Here is a 14,157-nt window from a genome sequence, read left to right as displayed (position 1 = left end):
GGGCATTCTGCCCTGCCTCTCGGGGCCAGTGTCCACCTGTGCTCCTCTGATTAATGGATGTGTAAGTTCCATCCCTTATTCATTCCTCTCTTTAGAAAGGTCTTTGCTATTTTCAAGCATCTGATTCTTCCAAAATAAACTTTGGAATCACTTGGGCAAATTCCTTCAAAAATATACCATTTTGATTATTGAAGTGACATATGAGGGGAGAGTATTTTCTTGATGACCTTCTGCTGGCTACTGGTCATGTGACTTCAGACCATTATGTCCCATGCGGGGCCCAGTGGCTGGCATCCTGCAGACCCTGCACAGGGAACCTGTGCGCTCTGTGGGGCCATGTGTCACTGGCCAGTCCTGGGGAAGGATGACAGCCTGTGGCTTAGGAAAGGTGGCCTTTACATGTCAACACAGCATCTCTTCTGTTCCTCACAGATACCATCAGATGGAACATGTTGTTTAGCAAAGGAATTTCCAGCAGGTAGAGAAAGGTCCACTTCTCCTCTTGAGTGTGTAACAAGGCCAATTCTATTGACCAGCTTCCCGCTTTCAAACCACCCTTGCATTCTTAGGCCTTACTTGGTCTTAGAACAATTTTCTGTCTATGCTCTTAGGTTTGATTAGGTAATATTTTACTTTGGAGTCATTTCATTTAATCACTTACAACTGGGATTAGTATGTATAGGTTTTTCTTGGAATCTAACTTCACTAGGTTTTGGTACCAGGTCTATAAAACTATTTGTCCAACTCCTTTTTAATAATGATAATACCCAACACTTTTTCCTGTGCTTGATTTTCAGCTAATAAGTGCTGGACCCACCCACAAGTAGTGTCTTGTAGCCCACAGCTCACCCAGCTGGGTGGCAGGTGCTGTGGCATGGGGATTCCATGCTGCCCGTAGCCCCAGAGTCAGTGGAGATTCGTGTCGTGCTTTGTGCTCGGGTCCAGCCAGCCAGGCTTTCTCCCGTCCACACTCCCACCTCCTCCCACTGACAGGTAGAAGGGAGAGAGAATGAATGGCCTATTCCACACTGTCTCACCATTCACGCAGCTCAGGAGACAATCGTGGTGGCAGCCAGGTAAGGGCCTTCTACGTCTGCACCCACAGGGTCCCAGGAAGCCTGTCATGACCTGGGGTCCCCTCTGAATTGTGTTAGTCAGGGGTATATGTACCTCTTGGGCACAGCTTCAAGGTTAAGCAACCAAAGGAGCAGCCGCCCCCTGGTGGAGAGCAAGGGGGAAGCTGGTGCCTTTGAAATGACCCACGGAGACTGGCTGTGGCACTGCTGGGCTGCCCCGTGCAGGGATGGTGGGACACTGGGACATGAGCGCTCTGGCACCAGGCTGGCAGGCGGCCACGTCAGGACCCCCAGAGCTGTTCAGCACAAGGCCAGCAGGCCATGGCTTGGGAACAGGTCACCCCACTCCTCCCCAAGTAGGTCAAGGGGAAGGGAGAAGGCGGGAGCCCAGGCAGCCAGGGGCCCCCCCGCAGCGCTCACCCTCCCCGTGGCCAGGCATCCCTGGCACAGCACAGGGAGCATCCTCTGTGACCCCCGGCGGGCGCCCAGCCCTCAGCTCTCTCACCGTGTCCTGGCCAATGCCAGTGAGCATGGGGTACTCAACCTGGAAGCTTAGGTCTTGTAGCTCAGCACCAGAAACAAATTGCCCAGTAGCCCTGGTGCCAGTGCTGAGGGGCTATACCCTCCATCCTGTCCCCATCCCCCACAGCTCTGGGGGGTGCAGGCAGGGTCCCCAGCAATGGTCGGGACCCATAGGCCAGTTGCCCCTGAGCTGGCTCTGACCCCCCACTCCCGCAGCACCCAGCTGTAAAAAGAGAAGCGGATGCATGACCTGGCCACGGCCACTGATGCAGCCAAGAACAGGCTGCCACCTCCCTGGCAGTGTGCACCCCACCCCACAGCGAGTTCTGGCCAGGACCCCGCAAGACTCCCACAGCACCTGAGGAAGCTTCTGTACATCGGTGTTCCTTGGCCACAGCCCACCCGCTGAGCTCTCAGGCTTTCCTTCCACAAGGGCCACCCCAGGCTGTACAGCGGGGAAGGGGCTGCAGGCTCCCAGGCTTCGGCCTGCTGCTGCCCCGGGCGCCAGGCTCTCTAGAGGGGCACAGCCAGCAACAGGCCACCACCACGGTGCACATGTGCGGGCAACGGAACACGACCATCTCCAGAGCCAACCACAGTGCCGCCGCCCAGGTGTGGCTCCCGCAAGCTCCCCCTCTGCTGTGCCAGCGGCTGGTGAGGCAGCAGGGCTGGGCAGACACACAAGTGGGTTGCCTCGCACTCCCCTTGGGCAGGAGGGCAACTTGGAAGATGTCCTCAGGCACAGCAGCCAGGGGCCACTTGTCCTCCCCGAGTCGTCTTCTGGGTCCATCACCTGAAGCTGCCGCCTTGGACTCCAGCCACTCGGTCCTCAAGCTGCCTCCGTTCGGTGTGGCTTCTGAGCTCGTCGAACCCGTGGGTGGGAACAGCAAAGCCAGGCAGAAGCACTCAGAGCCCCAGGCTCACCTGTCAGATGGGGCCTGACACAGGGCACGCTCGAGCAGAAGCACGTGGCCACACTGAGACTTGCAAGCCGGGAGTGGCCCTGGCCACTGCACCTCAGCCATCTGTGCTGTCCCCTCACGGTAGGTGCAGGGTTTCTGCCCCCTCCAGACCCTCGTAAGCATCAACCCCGGCTCTTGGGTCGTGGACGGCTGTTGGCCCGATGTGCTGGCTTGGGAGTTTCTGATGGTCCAACCTCTTCTCCAGGTGGATGGAGGTGATCAGGAGAGCCAGCAGCTCGCCCGGGGTGGGCAGGTGCCCAAAGGAGGTGGCAGCCTGAGCTATCCTGCCTGGGTGGCAGAGCCCAGGAGGCCGGGCAGGGTCAGCACATGCCCACAGCTGCTCATCCCCACAATGACACACAGGAGCAGCAACACCACGTCAAGACCCAGCGTGGTCCCTCAGCCTGTGCGGCTGGGAATGCAGGCCCGCAGGCCGTGGCAAAGCTGGTGCTCACCTGCCCTCTCCTTCTCTGGAGCAGGGCCCTGCTGAGCAGCAGCCCGGAATGGACCAGTGGCCCCCAGCTTCTGCCACCTGACATGCGCCAAGCCCAGCCACCCTGTCCTTCATCTGGGTGAACCAGGGGTGGGGGCGCGGCTGGGCTGCTGTGCCATCTGACATACCTCTGGACAAGTGGAAACCAAAGTCCCCACATGGCCCTGAGAGGGCGAGGGCCTTGAAGACAGGTGGTGTGCACATGCACTCATTCCTGTGACGTGTGGCCCATAACAAAAGACATCTCCCCGTGCCTGCGTGCCTTCTCTGTTTGGTCAGGGTCACCCCTGCCCCCATCCTGCTTTCCTTCCAGCGGACCATGTGCTGTCACCAGGGGCTGTGAGGGACTCCAAAGCCAGGAACTGAGCACTCCAATGGGGGACCAGGGCTGTTGGCCCTGCCTGGTCCCGGTCCCCACCCACCACCAGCATGCCTCCAATTCAGGTCTTTATTTAAAGTGGTAGAAGCTTCTCAATATTTTATGAAAACGAACCTGAACCTCAAGATTATTTAGGGAAGCAAGGACATTGTTTGGTTTCTTGTATACAAAACGTTCTGACACCAGTACTTACAAGACACGGTACCTGATCCGACACCACAAGGCAAATCTAGGACCACAGGGGGACCACACCTGCCCCCCATCTGCTCCTCAGGCTGGTGGCCGCACATCCAAGCCTGCAGAGGGGATGGCCTAGCAGGGGGCCTCACAAGACCAGCCCCTGCCTCGGGGCTGCAGCAGAGGCTGGGCTGTCCTCTGCATGGGGTGGGGTCTGTGGCCCAGCAGTGAGGCCCACGCAGCCATGACACAGCACGAGGGGTTCTGATTCAGCCCAGTCCTCAGGGAGCCCTAAGCTGAGGCCCTCCTCCCGGAGCTCCACAACCAGCACACTTCAGCGGGTCGAGGTCAGGTGGTTCCTGTTGTGTGAATACCTGCGGAGAAGGGAGAGGCCCCGTAACCACCCCTGCCCCCCAGCTGAAGGCAGGGCAGCCAGTCCCCACCCCAGGCCCTCCGCGCCTCACCGCTGCACCCGCTCCACCAGGTGGGCCATCAGCTGGTCTGAGATGCCAGGGCAGGACTCCTCGGCCAGGCTGAAGGCGTTCTCCAGCTCCTCCAGCGCCCCCACGCCCCCGCCGCTCTGCCTGTGCTTCTCCTTAAGCTGCAGAGAGACCACCAGGCCTGACCACCAGCTTCCCAGCCCGCCTGTGACTTGCATTAGGGGCCCGACAGCGGGGAAGTGGTGCGCGTGCAGCACCCCCAGCCACCAGAGCTTCTAATGCCCCTCCCACCGCAAGCTAGGATGGGCTGGGCCCTACTGAGTCCCTGGAGGTCTGGTTAGAATCCAGCCAACCCCGAAGAGCTCCAGGAAAGGCAGGTGCTGCCCTCATACCTGCCTATGTGTGTCTAGGCCTTGGTTCTCAAGAGGGGTCTCCGCCTGTCCCTGTGCCAGGGCAGGCCAGGCCAAGCACAGGGTTTCCTCCCAGTGAGGGCCACAAAAGCCCAGGCTCAGACCCAGTGGCCTTGAGAAAGCAGCAGAGGCTCCCTGCGGGCTCAACATGGCCAGCCTGCCACCCCGGCGAGCCGGCCCTGACCTCTCCCTCGGCTGGAGGGCCCCCAAACACAGACATGCGGCTTCCTCGCCCAGAGATGTGGCACCAAGTGGAGGGCCCATCCTCCGGCCATGCACAGGGAGGGTTAGATGGATGGACGCATCCTTTTGGTCGCATCCCTCACCACAGAAACAAGAGGGAAGGGCCTGCATGCATCCTGGGCTCCCTGCCCAGCATTCCTGACCTCAGGCCTGCCCATGGCATCAGGACCCCAGGGCTGCCCCTGCCAGCCTGGGTGGGGCTATACTTCCCAGCCCTCACACATCCCCCCCAACTCCCAAACCAGACACACACACACACCAGCTGGCTGGCCCTGCTCTCCAATACTCACCACCTGCCCAGGCCTCCCTGCCTGACCTAAATGTCCGAGAAGCGCCCCACAGCCTCCACTGCACAGCCCCAGGTGCCCACACGGCTGCCGTGACAGCCCCTCCCCACTGACACCTGGCCAACTCCCCCTGCGTCCCAGGCACCCCCACCCCTGGGGAAGCCCATGTCCTGCCTTTCTCTGGGAGGCTGTGATGCCTCACCGCTCACAGGACAGGACCCACTGCCCACCGACTCCAGGGTGTGGGAGCTCCCAGCTGCATATTCCTGGGGATGCTGCCAACTGCCCATCAGTGGGTGACAGGGTCACAGAACCACTGGGGAGTTGCCCTTGGGGCCTCCCTGCCCTGGGTTTGACACCTAACACCAAAGACTAAACCTCCAGGCCTCACTAGACAGAGGATTTTCCTGTGTGTGTGCAGTTCACAACAGGCAGTAACAGGACAGTAGTTCTTGTTTGAAACCAGCCTGGGATCCCAGGGGACCCCAGCAGGACTAGGAACTCAAGGGTTCCTGTCCCAACCATTCCTGGTCTTTCCCTTAGCCTGGCGCAGAGTCCAAACACACTGGGCTCCCAGGCACCGGGCACCTCACCGTGACCCGTGTTGGGGTGCAGTGGGGAAGTCCCCACCAATAGCACTATGGCCCCGGCCCAGCCCTCACCTCTCCGAAGACAGGCCGGACCAGCGTGGACAGGCACTGGGACCTCGGCTGCCTCTGGACAGGCTCTGCCGGCTACAAAGGCAAAGCGAGGCGGGCGGGCGGGGTAGCGAGCGCTGGCTGGAGCCCCCAGCCTCTCACGGGGCCGGCCCCCACCCAGCCTTGCAAGTCGGCTCCAAAGGCCCACCCTCCCACGGGCCAGACCTTCTGGGGGCCGAGCAGCGCTGTCCCCTTGTGCAGCTTGCTGTGTGGGCTCGGCCGGACGGTTGGGGGGAACGTCCAGACAGGGCCCTGCTCCCCGTCCTCGGCGTCCCCGTCAATGTCGGAGTCCTCGGAGCTGGACTCCTCGCCATGCCCCTCCGCCTTCCAGCGCTTATAGCGGTCGATGAGCTCCGTGAGGAAGGACGTCTTCTTGGTATAGCGCGCAATGAACTTGTGCTTCAGGAGCTCCTTGGCGGTGGGCCGCTGCAGGGACAGACGTGGGTCACCAGGCGCTGGGGAGGCCGTGCTTGCCTCTCAAACTCCCAGAGTGCAGACACGGCGGGCCTGGGACACACAGGTGGGCCGAGCCATCCCTGCTCCCTGGGAGGCTGTGGCTTGGGGTCGTCTGGGGGAAAGCAAGCAACTATGAGCTTCCCCAGACCCAGAAACAGAGGGAAGGGCCTGCATGGCAAGATGCGCAAGGGGGGTCTCTGGACTAGGAGGGGCTCAACGTGAGGCCAACCTAGAGCGGGGGCCCTCCAGCCCCGCTGCCTCCCACTCCTGCCCTGGACCCCAACAACTCTTCTCTGGGGCCCTATCCAGGCCTTCTTCTGGCCCAAAGCACAGAGCCAGGGGCTTACAAATCGGGGGTCTTTGTTGAGGCAGGCCTCCACGAACTCCTTGAAGGGCTTGCTGTGGTGGCCCTCCAGCGTGGGCGGGCTGTTCTTGGGGATGAGGAACAGGACGCGCATGGGGTGGAGGTCCGAGTTGGGAGGCTCGCCCTTGGCCAGCTCAATGGCCGTTATCCCCAGGGACCAGATGTCAGCCTGCGTGGAGAGCCACACAGGTCTGCTGGCACCAGGGCACACAAGCCCCACTGCCCTCACGCCCACCGCCACACCTACCTTGAAGTCATAGGCCGACTGCTTGATGACCTCGGGGGCCATCCAGAAAGGGGTGCCCACAAACGTGTTCCTCTTGATCTGTGTGTCTGTGAGCTGCCCAGCCACCCCGAAGTCTGCCAGCTTCACGTCACCCTGCTCCGAGAGCAGCACATTGGCAGCTACTCAACACAGGATGCAGGTGTCACCCTCAGTCGCGAGGGCCCCATCCTACGTGCAGCTGCCCGAGGAGGCACTGCTGGCATCCACCTGCTGCCCGAGCACTCCCCCAGCCTGAGCCCCCAACCCCAAGAACAGAGTGGCCACCCTTTCTCCCAAAGCGCTCAGCAGACAGGATGACCCTGACCCCTCCCGTCTCTCAGCCACGGCCTCCCCGGGCACACCTGCAGGGCCAGCCCACAGAGGGGTGCTCACACCCACACCTGACGCTCAGCAAGAACTCGGCTGAAACAGAGTCCCCCTGCACAGGGCACACTGTTGGCTTCTCAGCACACAGGACACAGTGCCTTCTAGCACCAGAGCAGAAGGGGGCTGCTCGGGACGCACTGGCCACAGGAGTCAGAGCTAGCACCCCAAGCTAAAGGGCCCACGCCCCAGACCCCAGCACCACAGCCATGCGCCTTCACGGTGGCCTGCCACCTCACGCCTGGCCTCCCCGGGGCCAGCAGGGTGCAGGTCGAGGGCAGGGCCGCGCCTACAGGGACCTTTGATGTCGCGGTGGATCTTGCGCTCCGAGTGCAGGTAGTCCAGGCCCCTCAGGATCTCCCGCAGGACCGTGGCGATGTAGGTCTCCTCCAGGGGGCCGGGCTTAAGCTGCGGACAAACCCCAGACCACCGCCAAGCTCAGCCACCTCTCCACTGGGGGAGGGGCTGGAGTCTGTGGATGAGGATGGTGGGGTGTCCTGTTCCCTTAAATTCGCCCAAGATAAAAACAAAGTTTCAGACAGTGAGTGGGGGTGGGGGCAACAAGGCTTTTCAGAGAACACGCCTCCTCTCTGTTGTAAAGGGGACAGACGAGAACAGTGTCCCAGCCATACTACTGGGCCTGTTTGCCTGGAGGCACTAAACCCACCTGCCTCACAGGCAGCAGATGCCCAGGACCCGCGGCACCAACCCAAGAAGACAGATCGCAAAGAGCAGTTCCTTTTCAGCTTAGCTCCTAACTAACATCTAATGCACCGAGACAGTGCAGGAGAGGAGAGGGGTCCACAGGAGCCCAAAGGCCTGCGGGTACAGGTCCAAGGATGCTATTGTGCCCCCCCCAATCGCAGCCCCTGGAGCAGGGTACCCACTGTTGAGGCCTACACCTCACCAGGTCCAATGCAGAGCCACCGCCCAGGTACTCCATGATAATCCACAGCTTTGTGCTCTGGAACCAGAAAAACGCCTGTCAGCACATGGCAGAGCAAGGGGGCACAGCCAGGCATGGGCATCCCAGGCCAGGCCCCAGTGACACAGCCCGTGTCCCACCTGTTGGGGGCCCACCAGGAAAGGGTCAGAGCAGCTTGCCAGTTCCCTACCATCACAGCTCTGCTGCAGCCACTCTGCAGGCAGACCACGCGCTCAGATCAATGGCCAAGCACACATTGCCAACACCCCATCAAACACCAGGGTGGGAACTGGCATGCCCAGCTAGCACTTGGCCTCAATGCCCCTGCCCACAAGCATCCCCCAGCCTGGGCTCCCAACTCCAGCCACAGAGGTCCCAGAGGGCACCAAGCAGGCCCCCTGAACACCGACCGCAGGGCTCCCCTGGCCCTGGGAGGCAGCGCAGCCAAGCAGGTCGGTCACTACGGCTACTTCAGAGCCACCTACCCTGTAGGCCCCACTCATCCTGCCACGGCCAGGAGGGGACCAGGACCCGCCCTGCACGCCCTCCTGGCCTCAGGGCTGCTGTCTCTCAGGCCTACTCCGCTGTGAGGCTGGGCCTGTGCTCAGCTGTCACCCCTGACTCCTTGCCCTTCACACCAGGCCTCTCCTCCCCACCATTCCCAGTGAGGGCAGCCCCAGCCCAGCCTTCTGAGGGCAGCAGGGCCTCCTGCTGCATGGAATTCTGGGCTATGACTCGCCCGGAAGGGAGGGTGGGGTGGGGGTGGCTGTCAGGGCACTTCCTGAGCACAGGCCGGCCTGCAGGCACCTTCAGGTAGGAGCCGAAGTAGCGAGTGATGTAGGGGCTGTCGCACTGGCTGAGCACTGTGATCTCCTGCTGGATGTCCTCGATCTCATCCTCTGCCTCCTCCAGGTCGATGATCTTGATGGCCACCACCTCCTTGGTGCGGTTGTCGATGCCCTTGTAAACCTCCCCAAACGAGCCCTTGCCGATGCGGTCAAGCTTGGTGAAGAGCTCCTCGGGGTCCACACGGGGGTGCTGCGGGGCAGAGGGTGGGCAGTCCATCAGGGAGGGGCTGTGGAGCCCACCCATACCTTTCCCCCCATTTCTTCTTTTATTCTTCATTCAGAAAACCTACGTGTAGCCCACGCACAAGGGAAAAGGTCCTTAGAGCCCAGAGGGGCCGCGGAGTGGTGAGGGGCCAGAAGGCCATGCCGACCTGCCCACACCCAAGGGTGGCACAGTGATGGGGCAAAGGGGAGGAGGCGGCGGGGCTCAGATGTCCCAGGGAGTGAGGGACCTGCACGACCACAAAGCACCCAGCGCCAACCTCGTGCCCACTGCAGGCTGCGCACCAAGCCTAAGGACCTCACATTAAAGCCCCTGGGCAGGGATGGGGGACTAGAAAGTGTCATCCTCCTATAAACCTAAAACTCTCCTACAAGATAGTCTTTCAATTAACCGAGACCCCCTGCACACCTGGAAGGCGCACCCCTCTGAAAAGGCTTCCTGTAACTGCCCCTGAATCAGTTCTCACAACAGCAATGCCCTCACACCAGCACTGAGCTGAAAACCGATGCTTTCTTAGATGCTTGGTCCTGGATATTCTAATACCACAGAAAGTTGCTCACACAGTCCTCAGGTTTAAACACAAAGGCACTAACCCACCGCTGCATCGGGACACGGCCAGCAGAGGGCTCTTCACCCTGACCCTTGGTGCCTCAGGGGCTGAGATGGCTCAGCCTGAGACCACGGAGAACGGCGGCACCAGACAGGGCCAGGGCCTCCCCCTGGGCGTTCCCCAGGCCCTGCCCAAGTGGCCTCCTGGGCTCCTAAGAAAACCACACTCCCTGTACAAAGCATGGTGCCCCATGGTGAACATTCCCGACCATGTTCTCAAAAAGCCAGGAGCAATGCACACAACCCTGGGGCAACGGCATGAAGGGAGCTGGGTACCAGAGGGCCCACGTGGGGTCAGCAACCTGCGGAAGGGCTGGGGACGGGAGCCTGGGGTCATATGGACAGCGGCAGAAAGGGCTTTTCAAGGCCCCCAGGCCAAGTCCTCCAGCACCCACCTCCCTCCACAGAGGCTGCACTGCTCCCCAAGCACTTACCAACAGGGGGAGTCTTGGTGCCAGTGTATAGCGGCCAGGCACTGAGGCAGAATCACGACCAGCTGCACTGAGCGCTCTGGGGTAGAGGGCAGGCTCGTCCTGAGGCAGGCACGCTCCCCAAAGCCCCAAGCAGGAGAGCCCACAGCATGCTGGGTACAAGCCACAGGCTCATCCCCCACACGGCCCTGATCTAAGACTACCGCCAGCCACCTTCTCGGATTCCTAGCCAGGAGGGACGAGGGGACAGTTGGCCCCACCAGTAACCACACCGCAGGACATCACCCAGCTCTGAGGCTGAGGGCCAGGCAGGCCCAGAGACAAGGACTCTGAGGGAGACTGGCTGGACTGAGAGCAGTGTCCCGGGACAGGATCCTCCCAAACAAGGCAGGCTGTGCAAGGACTAGGGTGTGCATGCAGTGGCCAGGCAGGCCAGGGAGTGTCCACTCCACCTGGTTTGGTCAGTGAAAGCCAGTCCTAAAGCCAACGAACAAGGAAAACGAAAACAGCAGTAGGCATGTGCAGCCCACCTGCTGGGAGGTCCCCAAAGCCAAGGTTCAGGGTCTCACCAGGAGCAGGCAAGTGAGCACCAGAGAACTCGGCAGGCACGCACCGTGAGTCCCAACTGCTCAGCTCTCTTCAGGGTGTGGGTGGGGGCATGGCCCCGAGAGGAGAAGCAACCCACCCTGAGAGAACAGCCACCGACGGGGAACGGCTAGTCAGCATCAGACACCCTCCTGCCTGTGTCTTCCTGCTCCCCGTCACCCACAGGTGGAGCAGCAGGTGGGAAGGGGGAGGGGCTCCTCCTCTGCACTCCTCCCCCACTGGGCCCAAACGGCCCCTCCCAGGCGCTCCTTCCGCTCCGTCCATCAGCACCTCCTTGGTGCCCCTGGAGTGACGGTGCACCGAACACCCACCCGCATCCCTGTGAGACACCCCAAGAAAGCTGTTCAGGACTCCAGTCCAGCTGGCATGGAGCTCACACCCTCTGTTGCTCCAAGGACACAGTCCTCTCCTTCTAAGAGGAGTCGGGAGGAGGTGGGGCCGAGGTGGGGCCACACTGATTGACACCGCTGTCCCTCCAGCTCTTGGGGGTCCCTTTCCCACCCTTGGGCCTCTGCCAATGACACGTCCTCCTGCTCTGCTCCCCAGGCCCTGCCAAGAACGCCATGTCACGCTTCATGCAGGGCCTGCACCGTGTCTGGTCTACTGCAGCAGCTCACAAGGGAGACGGCCAGGCGGAGCATGCAGGCCCCCACCACATGGGAACAGAACACAGCAGACCCCTAAGCCAGAGTTCCAGGCTCAGAAGGGAGCGGGGAGCCCTAACTCCCAACTCACACTACTTGCAGGTCAGTGTGATAGCACGGTCCTGACAGTGATCCCAACCCTACAAAGCACCTCAAGGGGAAGGCCCATGCCAGCCCCACCAGGGGAAGGGCAGGCCAGCAGCCCCTGGGCCTGGGGGCCTTGGCTACCTTTCTAGATGATGTACATGGTCCAATCACACCAAGATCCCTGCTCTCCGAATCAGCCATGGGCTTCCTGGTCTTGCACATGCCTGCCTTGCACATGCCTGCCATCAGTGTTACCCCAAAAAATACAGGGAGCTGAACCATCTCCAGCCACCACGTGATGGGCTCTGGCACCCTGCAACCACCCAGGCCCCGCAGGCAGGGCAGGACTAGCTGAGTGGAGGGGAGCCCCCACTGCCCTGCGCAGGAACTGCCCCACAGGGCCACAGGGACAACCCTCTTGGGAGAAAACGACCTCCTGTCAGGCTTCCTGCCACCAACAAAAGCCACGTCTCCCCATCCCTGTAAGGACAAAAGGCACTCCTTGCTATGGGGCCCTCCCCCCAGCTCCTCTGCACCCACGTCCCTCCTGGAATCTGATCTGGACACCAGGCCTAACCACTTAGCACCAGCAGCACGCACAGGTGCAGGGCAGCCCACAGCTCCCATTTCTCATTCTGGGACGCATGGGAGCTTTGGCTACAGCACTTAAACATAAACTCGAGGCAGACTTTTCTGTAATTTACAGATACAAATGTCAAAACTGAATGACACATGTCAGCTTAACTCAGCACCTGTGGCCTCGGCTGGTCCGGGACGCCCTGGTGACAGTCGAGTGCGGTGTCGCGGGCTCACCGGGGGCCGGCCGGGGCTGGAGCGGGGCCCTGACTCGGGCCCCCCCTCCCCACAGGCAGACACTCACTTCCGGTTCCCCCTGCCGCCCAGTCCCCGCAGACTCCACACCCGGGGGCAGATGCTCTGGACCGCCTGTCCGGGAAGGGCCCCCACGGCCCGAACGACCCCAGCAAGGCCCAAGCTCCCGCTGACCCTGACCTTCCACGTCCTCTCAGGTGCCAACATTCAGGGTCCTGCAGGGCCCCCACTGACCCTGCGCTGGGGCTGTTTCCAGGGGCCTAGGGGCGTCTGCCCCGCACAGCCCTCGCCGGCCACCCCGCGTCAGCCCTGCGCCCACCGCGCCCACACCTCTGGGCTGCTCCTCACCTGCCACCGGGGCGCCTCACGGGCTGCCCCGGAGAACACCCCTGCCTGCAGCCTCACAGCCCTCAGGGGCGCCCTTCCAAGACCCCGGAACGACTTTCAAGAGACGGCGCTGAAATAGGGCGTCCCCTCGTAAGCTGCGCCCTTCCTTGGACTCTGCACTCGGAGCTCTTGTTTCGGGGCCTCACAGCCCAGAAAACAGCCCTTTACCTGGTTGGCAAATCCCCTGAGATGAGCCATGGCGGCGCTGCGCTCCGACCATCCGTTGCAGCCCCAGGAAGCCCCTCGATCCTCCGCGAGACTCTGGAACCCGGCTCGGTGCGTCAGTCAACTGGAGGAAGGCGGGCCCGCTTGGTGCTCGCTCCCGCCTCGGGCCCCGGCCTCCGACCTCACCAGGCCCGCGGGTCCCCAGGATCCCCTCCCCCAGCGCCGTGCCCCCGCCCCGCTCCCCGTGCCGCCCGGCCCCCTCCCCAACCGCCGCAGCCGCAGGTCCGTCCGGCAGCGCGCCCACCTCCGGGGGACTCCATCCCGGCCTCCCCCGGCCCGCTCCGCAGTGCCCGCGAAGGCTCCCACCCGCAGCCTCCTCTTGCCAGGGACGCCCGGGCCCTCGGGCCCTCGAAGCAGGGGCAGTGGAGGTGACGGCCGGAGAAAGCCTAGCGGCGGTGACGGCTAGGGCGGCGCGCGGCATCGTGGCTCAGCGCGGGGCTCTCTGGGATACCGAGTCCTGCCGCGCACCGCGTGCCTGGACGCCCGCCTGCGGTGGACTACAAGTCCCAGCAGGCCATGGGGCAGTGCGGTGTCGCGGCCCTCAGGCGCGCCGCGGGGCTCGCTGGGACTCCGAGTCCGGCTTCCTGAGAGACTGACTACATCTCCCGGCGGGCTGCGGGGCAGGGGTAAGGCAGGGCTGAGGCGGGAGCTAGGCGGGCGGGTCCGACGGGACAGGGGATAGCTGCGGGGCGGGGCTAGGATGGTGAGGGCGGGGACGGGGCGGAGCCTGGGCGGGGTCTGGTGAGGAGGTTGGCGGGGCGGGGGCGGGGGCGCGGTGGGGCCGCCGCCCGCGCCCGGGGCCTCCTCCCCGGGTCCTCCTGCCCTCCGACCTCTCTCGTCCTTCCGCAGCCCGTTCCATCCTCTTCGTCCTGCCGCCCCCTCCAGCTCGTAGGCCCCGGCCCCGTGGTTGCCTGACCCTGTGCTGGAGGCCCAGCGGCCCGCAGCCGCCCGCGGGTCCTGCTGAGAGTGACACGCCTGTGTGACTCCTCAGGACCCGGGTGTGGAGAACAGGCCACTCAAGGGCCCGAGGTAGCAGGTGTCCAGGGGCTGGCGACGCCGCAAAGATAGTACCGAGTGGGAACAGAGTTTATGTTTGGCGTGAAAAAAAATCCTGGAAATCGGTAGCGGTCCTGGGATTCGGAGGAGCAGCCCCTACAAGTTGCTGCAGGAGGGAAGTGTCCGGGC

General features: G+C 62.5%; 1 protein-coding gene across 2 annotated transcripts; it reads right to left on the bottom strand.

Annotated features, from left to right (window-relative positions):
- Positions 1 to 3,487: 3,487 nt before the first annotated feature.
- Positions 3,488 to 13,379, bottom strand: STK25 (serine/threonine kinase 25). Of its 2 annotated transcripts, XM_017664769.3 has the most exons (11): positions 13,217 to 13,378; positions 12,916 to 13,036; positions 8,889 to 9,119; positions 8,064 to 8,120; positions 7,456 to 7,564; positions 6,755 to 6,912; positions 6,491 to 6,676; positions 5,853 to 6,113; positions 5,652 to 5,723; positions 4,074 to 4,210; positions 3,488 to 3,983 (listed from the first exon to the last, which is right to left on the bottom strand). In XM_017664769.3, exons 2-11 carry the CDS (start codon positions 12,943 to 12,945, stop codon positions 3,944 to 3,946), a joined length of 1,281 nt encoding a protein of 426 aa, XP_017520258.1. In that variant the 5' UTR covers positions 12,946 to 13,036; positions 13,217 to 13,378; the 3' UTR covers positions 3,488 to 3,943. The 2 variants fall into 2 exon arrangements, with proteins under 2 accessions (XP_017520258.1, XP_017520259.1); XM_017664770.3 differs by lacking the exon at positions 5,652 to 5,723 and having other exon boundaries at positions 13,217 to 13,379.
- Between the last annotated feature and the right edge of the window lie 778 nt (positions 13,380 to 14,157).

Source organism: Manis javanica, chromosome 12, assembly GCF_040802235.1.
Source record: "Manis javanica isolate MJ-LG chromosome 12, MJ_LKY, whole genome shotgun sequence".
Taxonomy (NCBI): Eukaryota; Metazoa; Chordata; class Mammalia; order Pholidota; family Manidae; genus Manis; species Manis javanica.
The sequence above is the reverse complement of the archived record's forward strand: the minus strand, read 5'-3'. Positions and strand labels throughout refer to the sequence as shown.

What these genes read in the sequence shown, in the direction of transcription:
- STK25 (XM_017664769.3), bottom strand. Translation starts at nt 12,945, where the DNA reads ATGGCTCATCTCAGGGGATTTGCCAACCAG. An exon ending in GTGGCTCTGCATTGGACCTG is followed by an intron (nt 7,565 to 8,063) that starts GTGAGGTGTAGG and finishes GTTTGTCCGCAG; the next exon opens with CTTAAGCCCGGCCCCCTGGA. An exon ending in CGCTGCTCGGCCCCCAGAAG is followed by an intron (nt 5,724 to 5,852) that starts GTCTGGCCCGTG and finishes TTGCCTTTGTAG; the next exon opens with CCGGCAGAGCCTGTCCAGAG.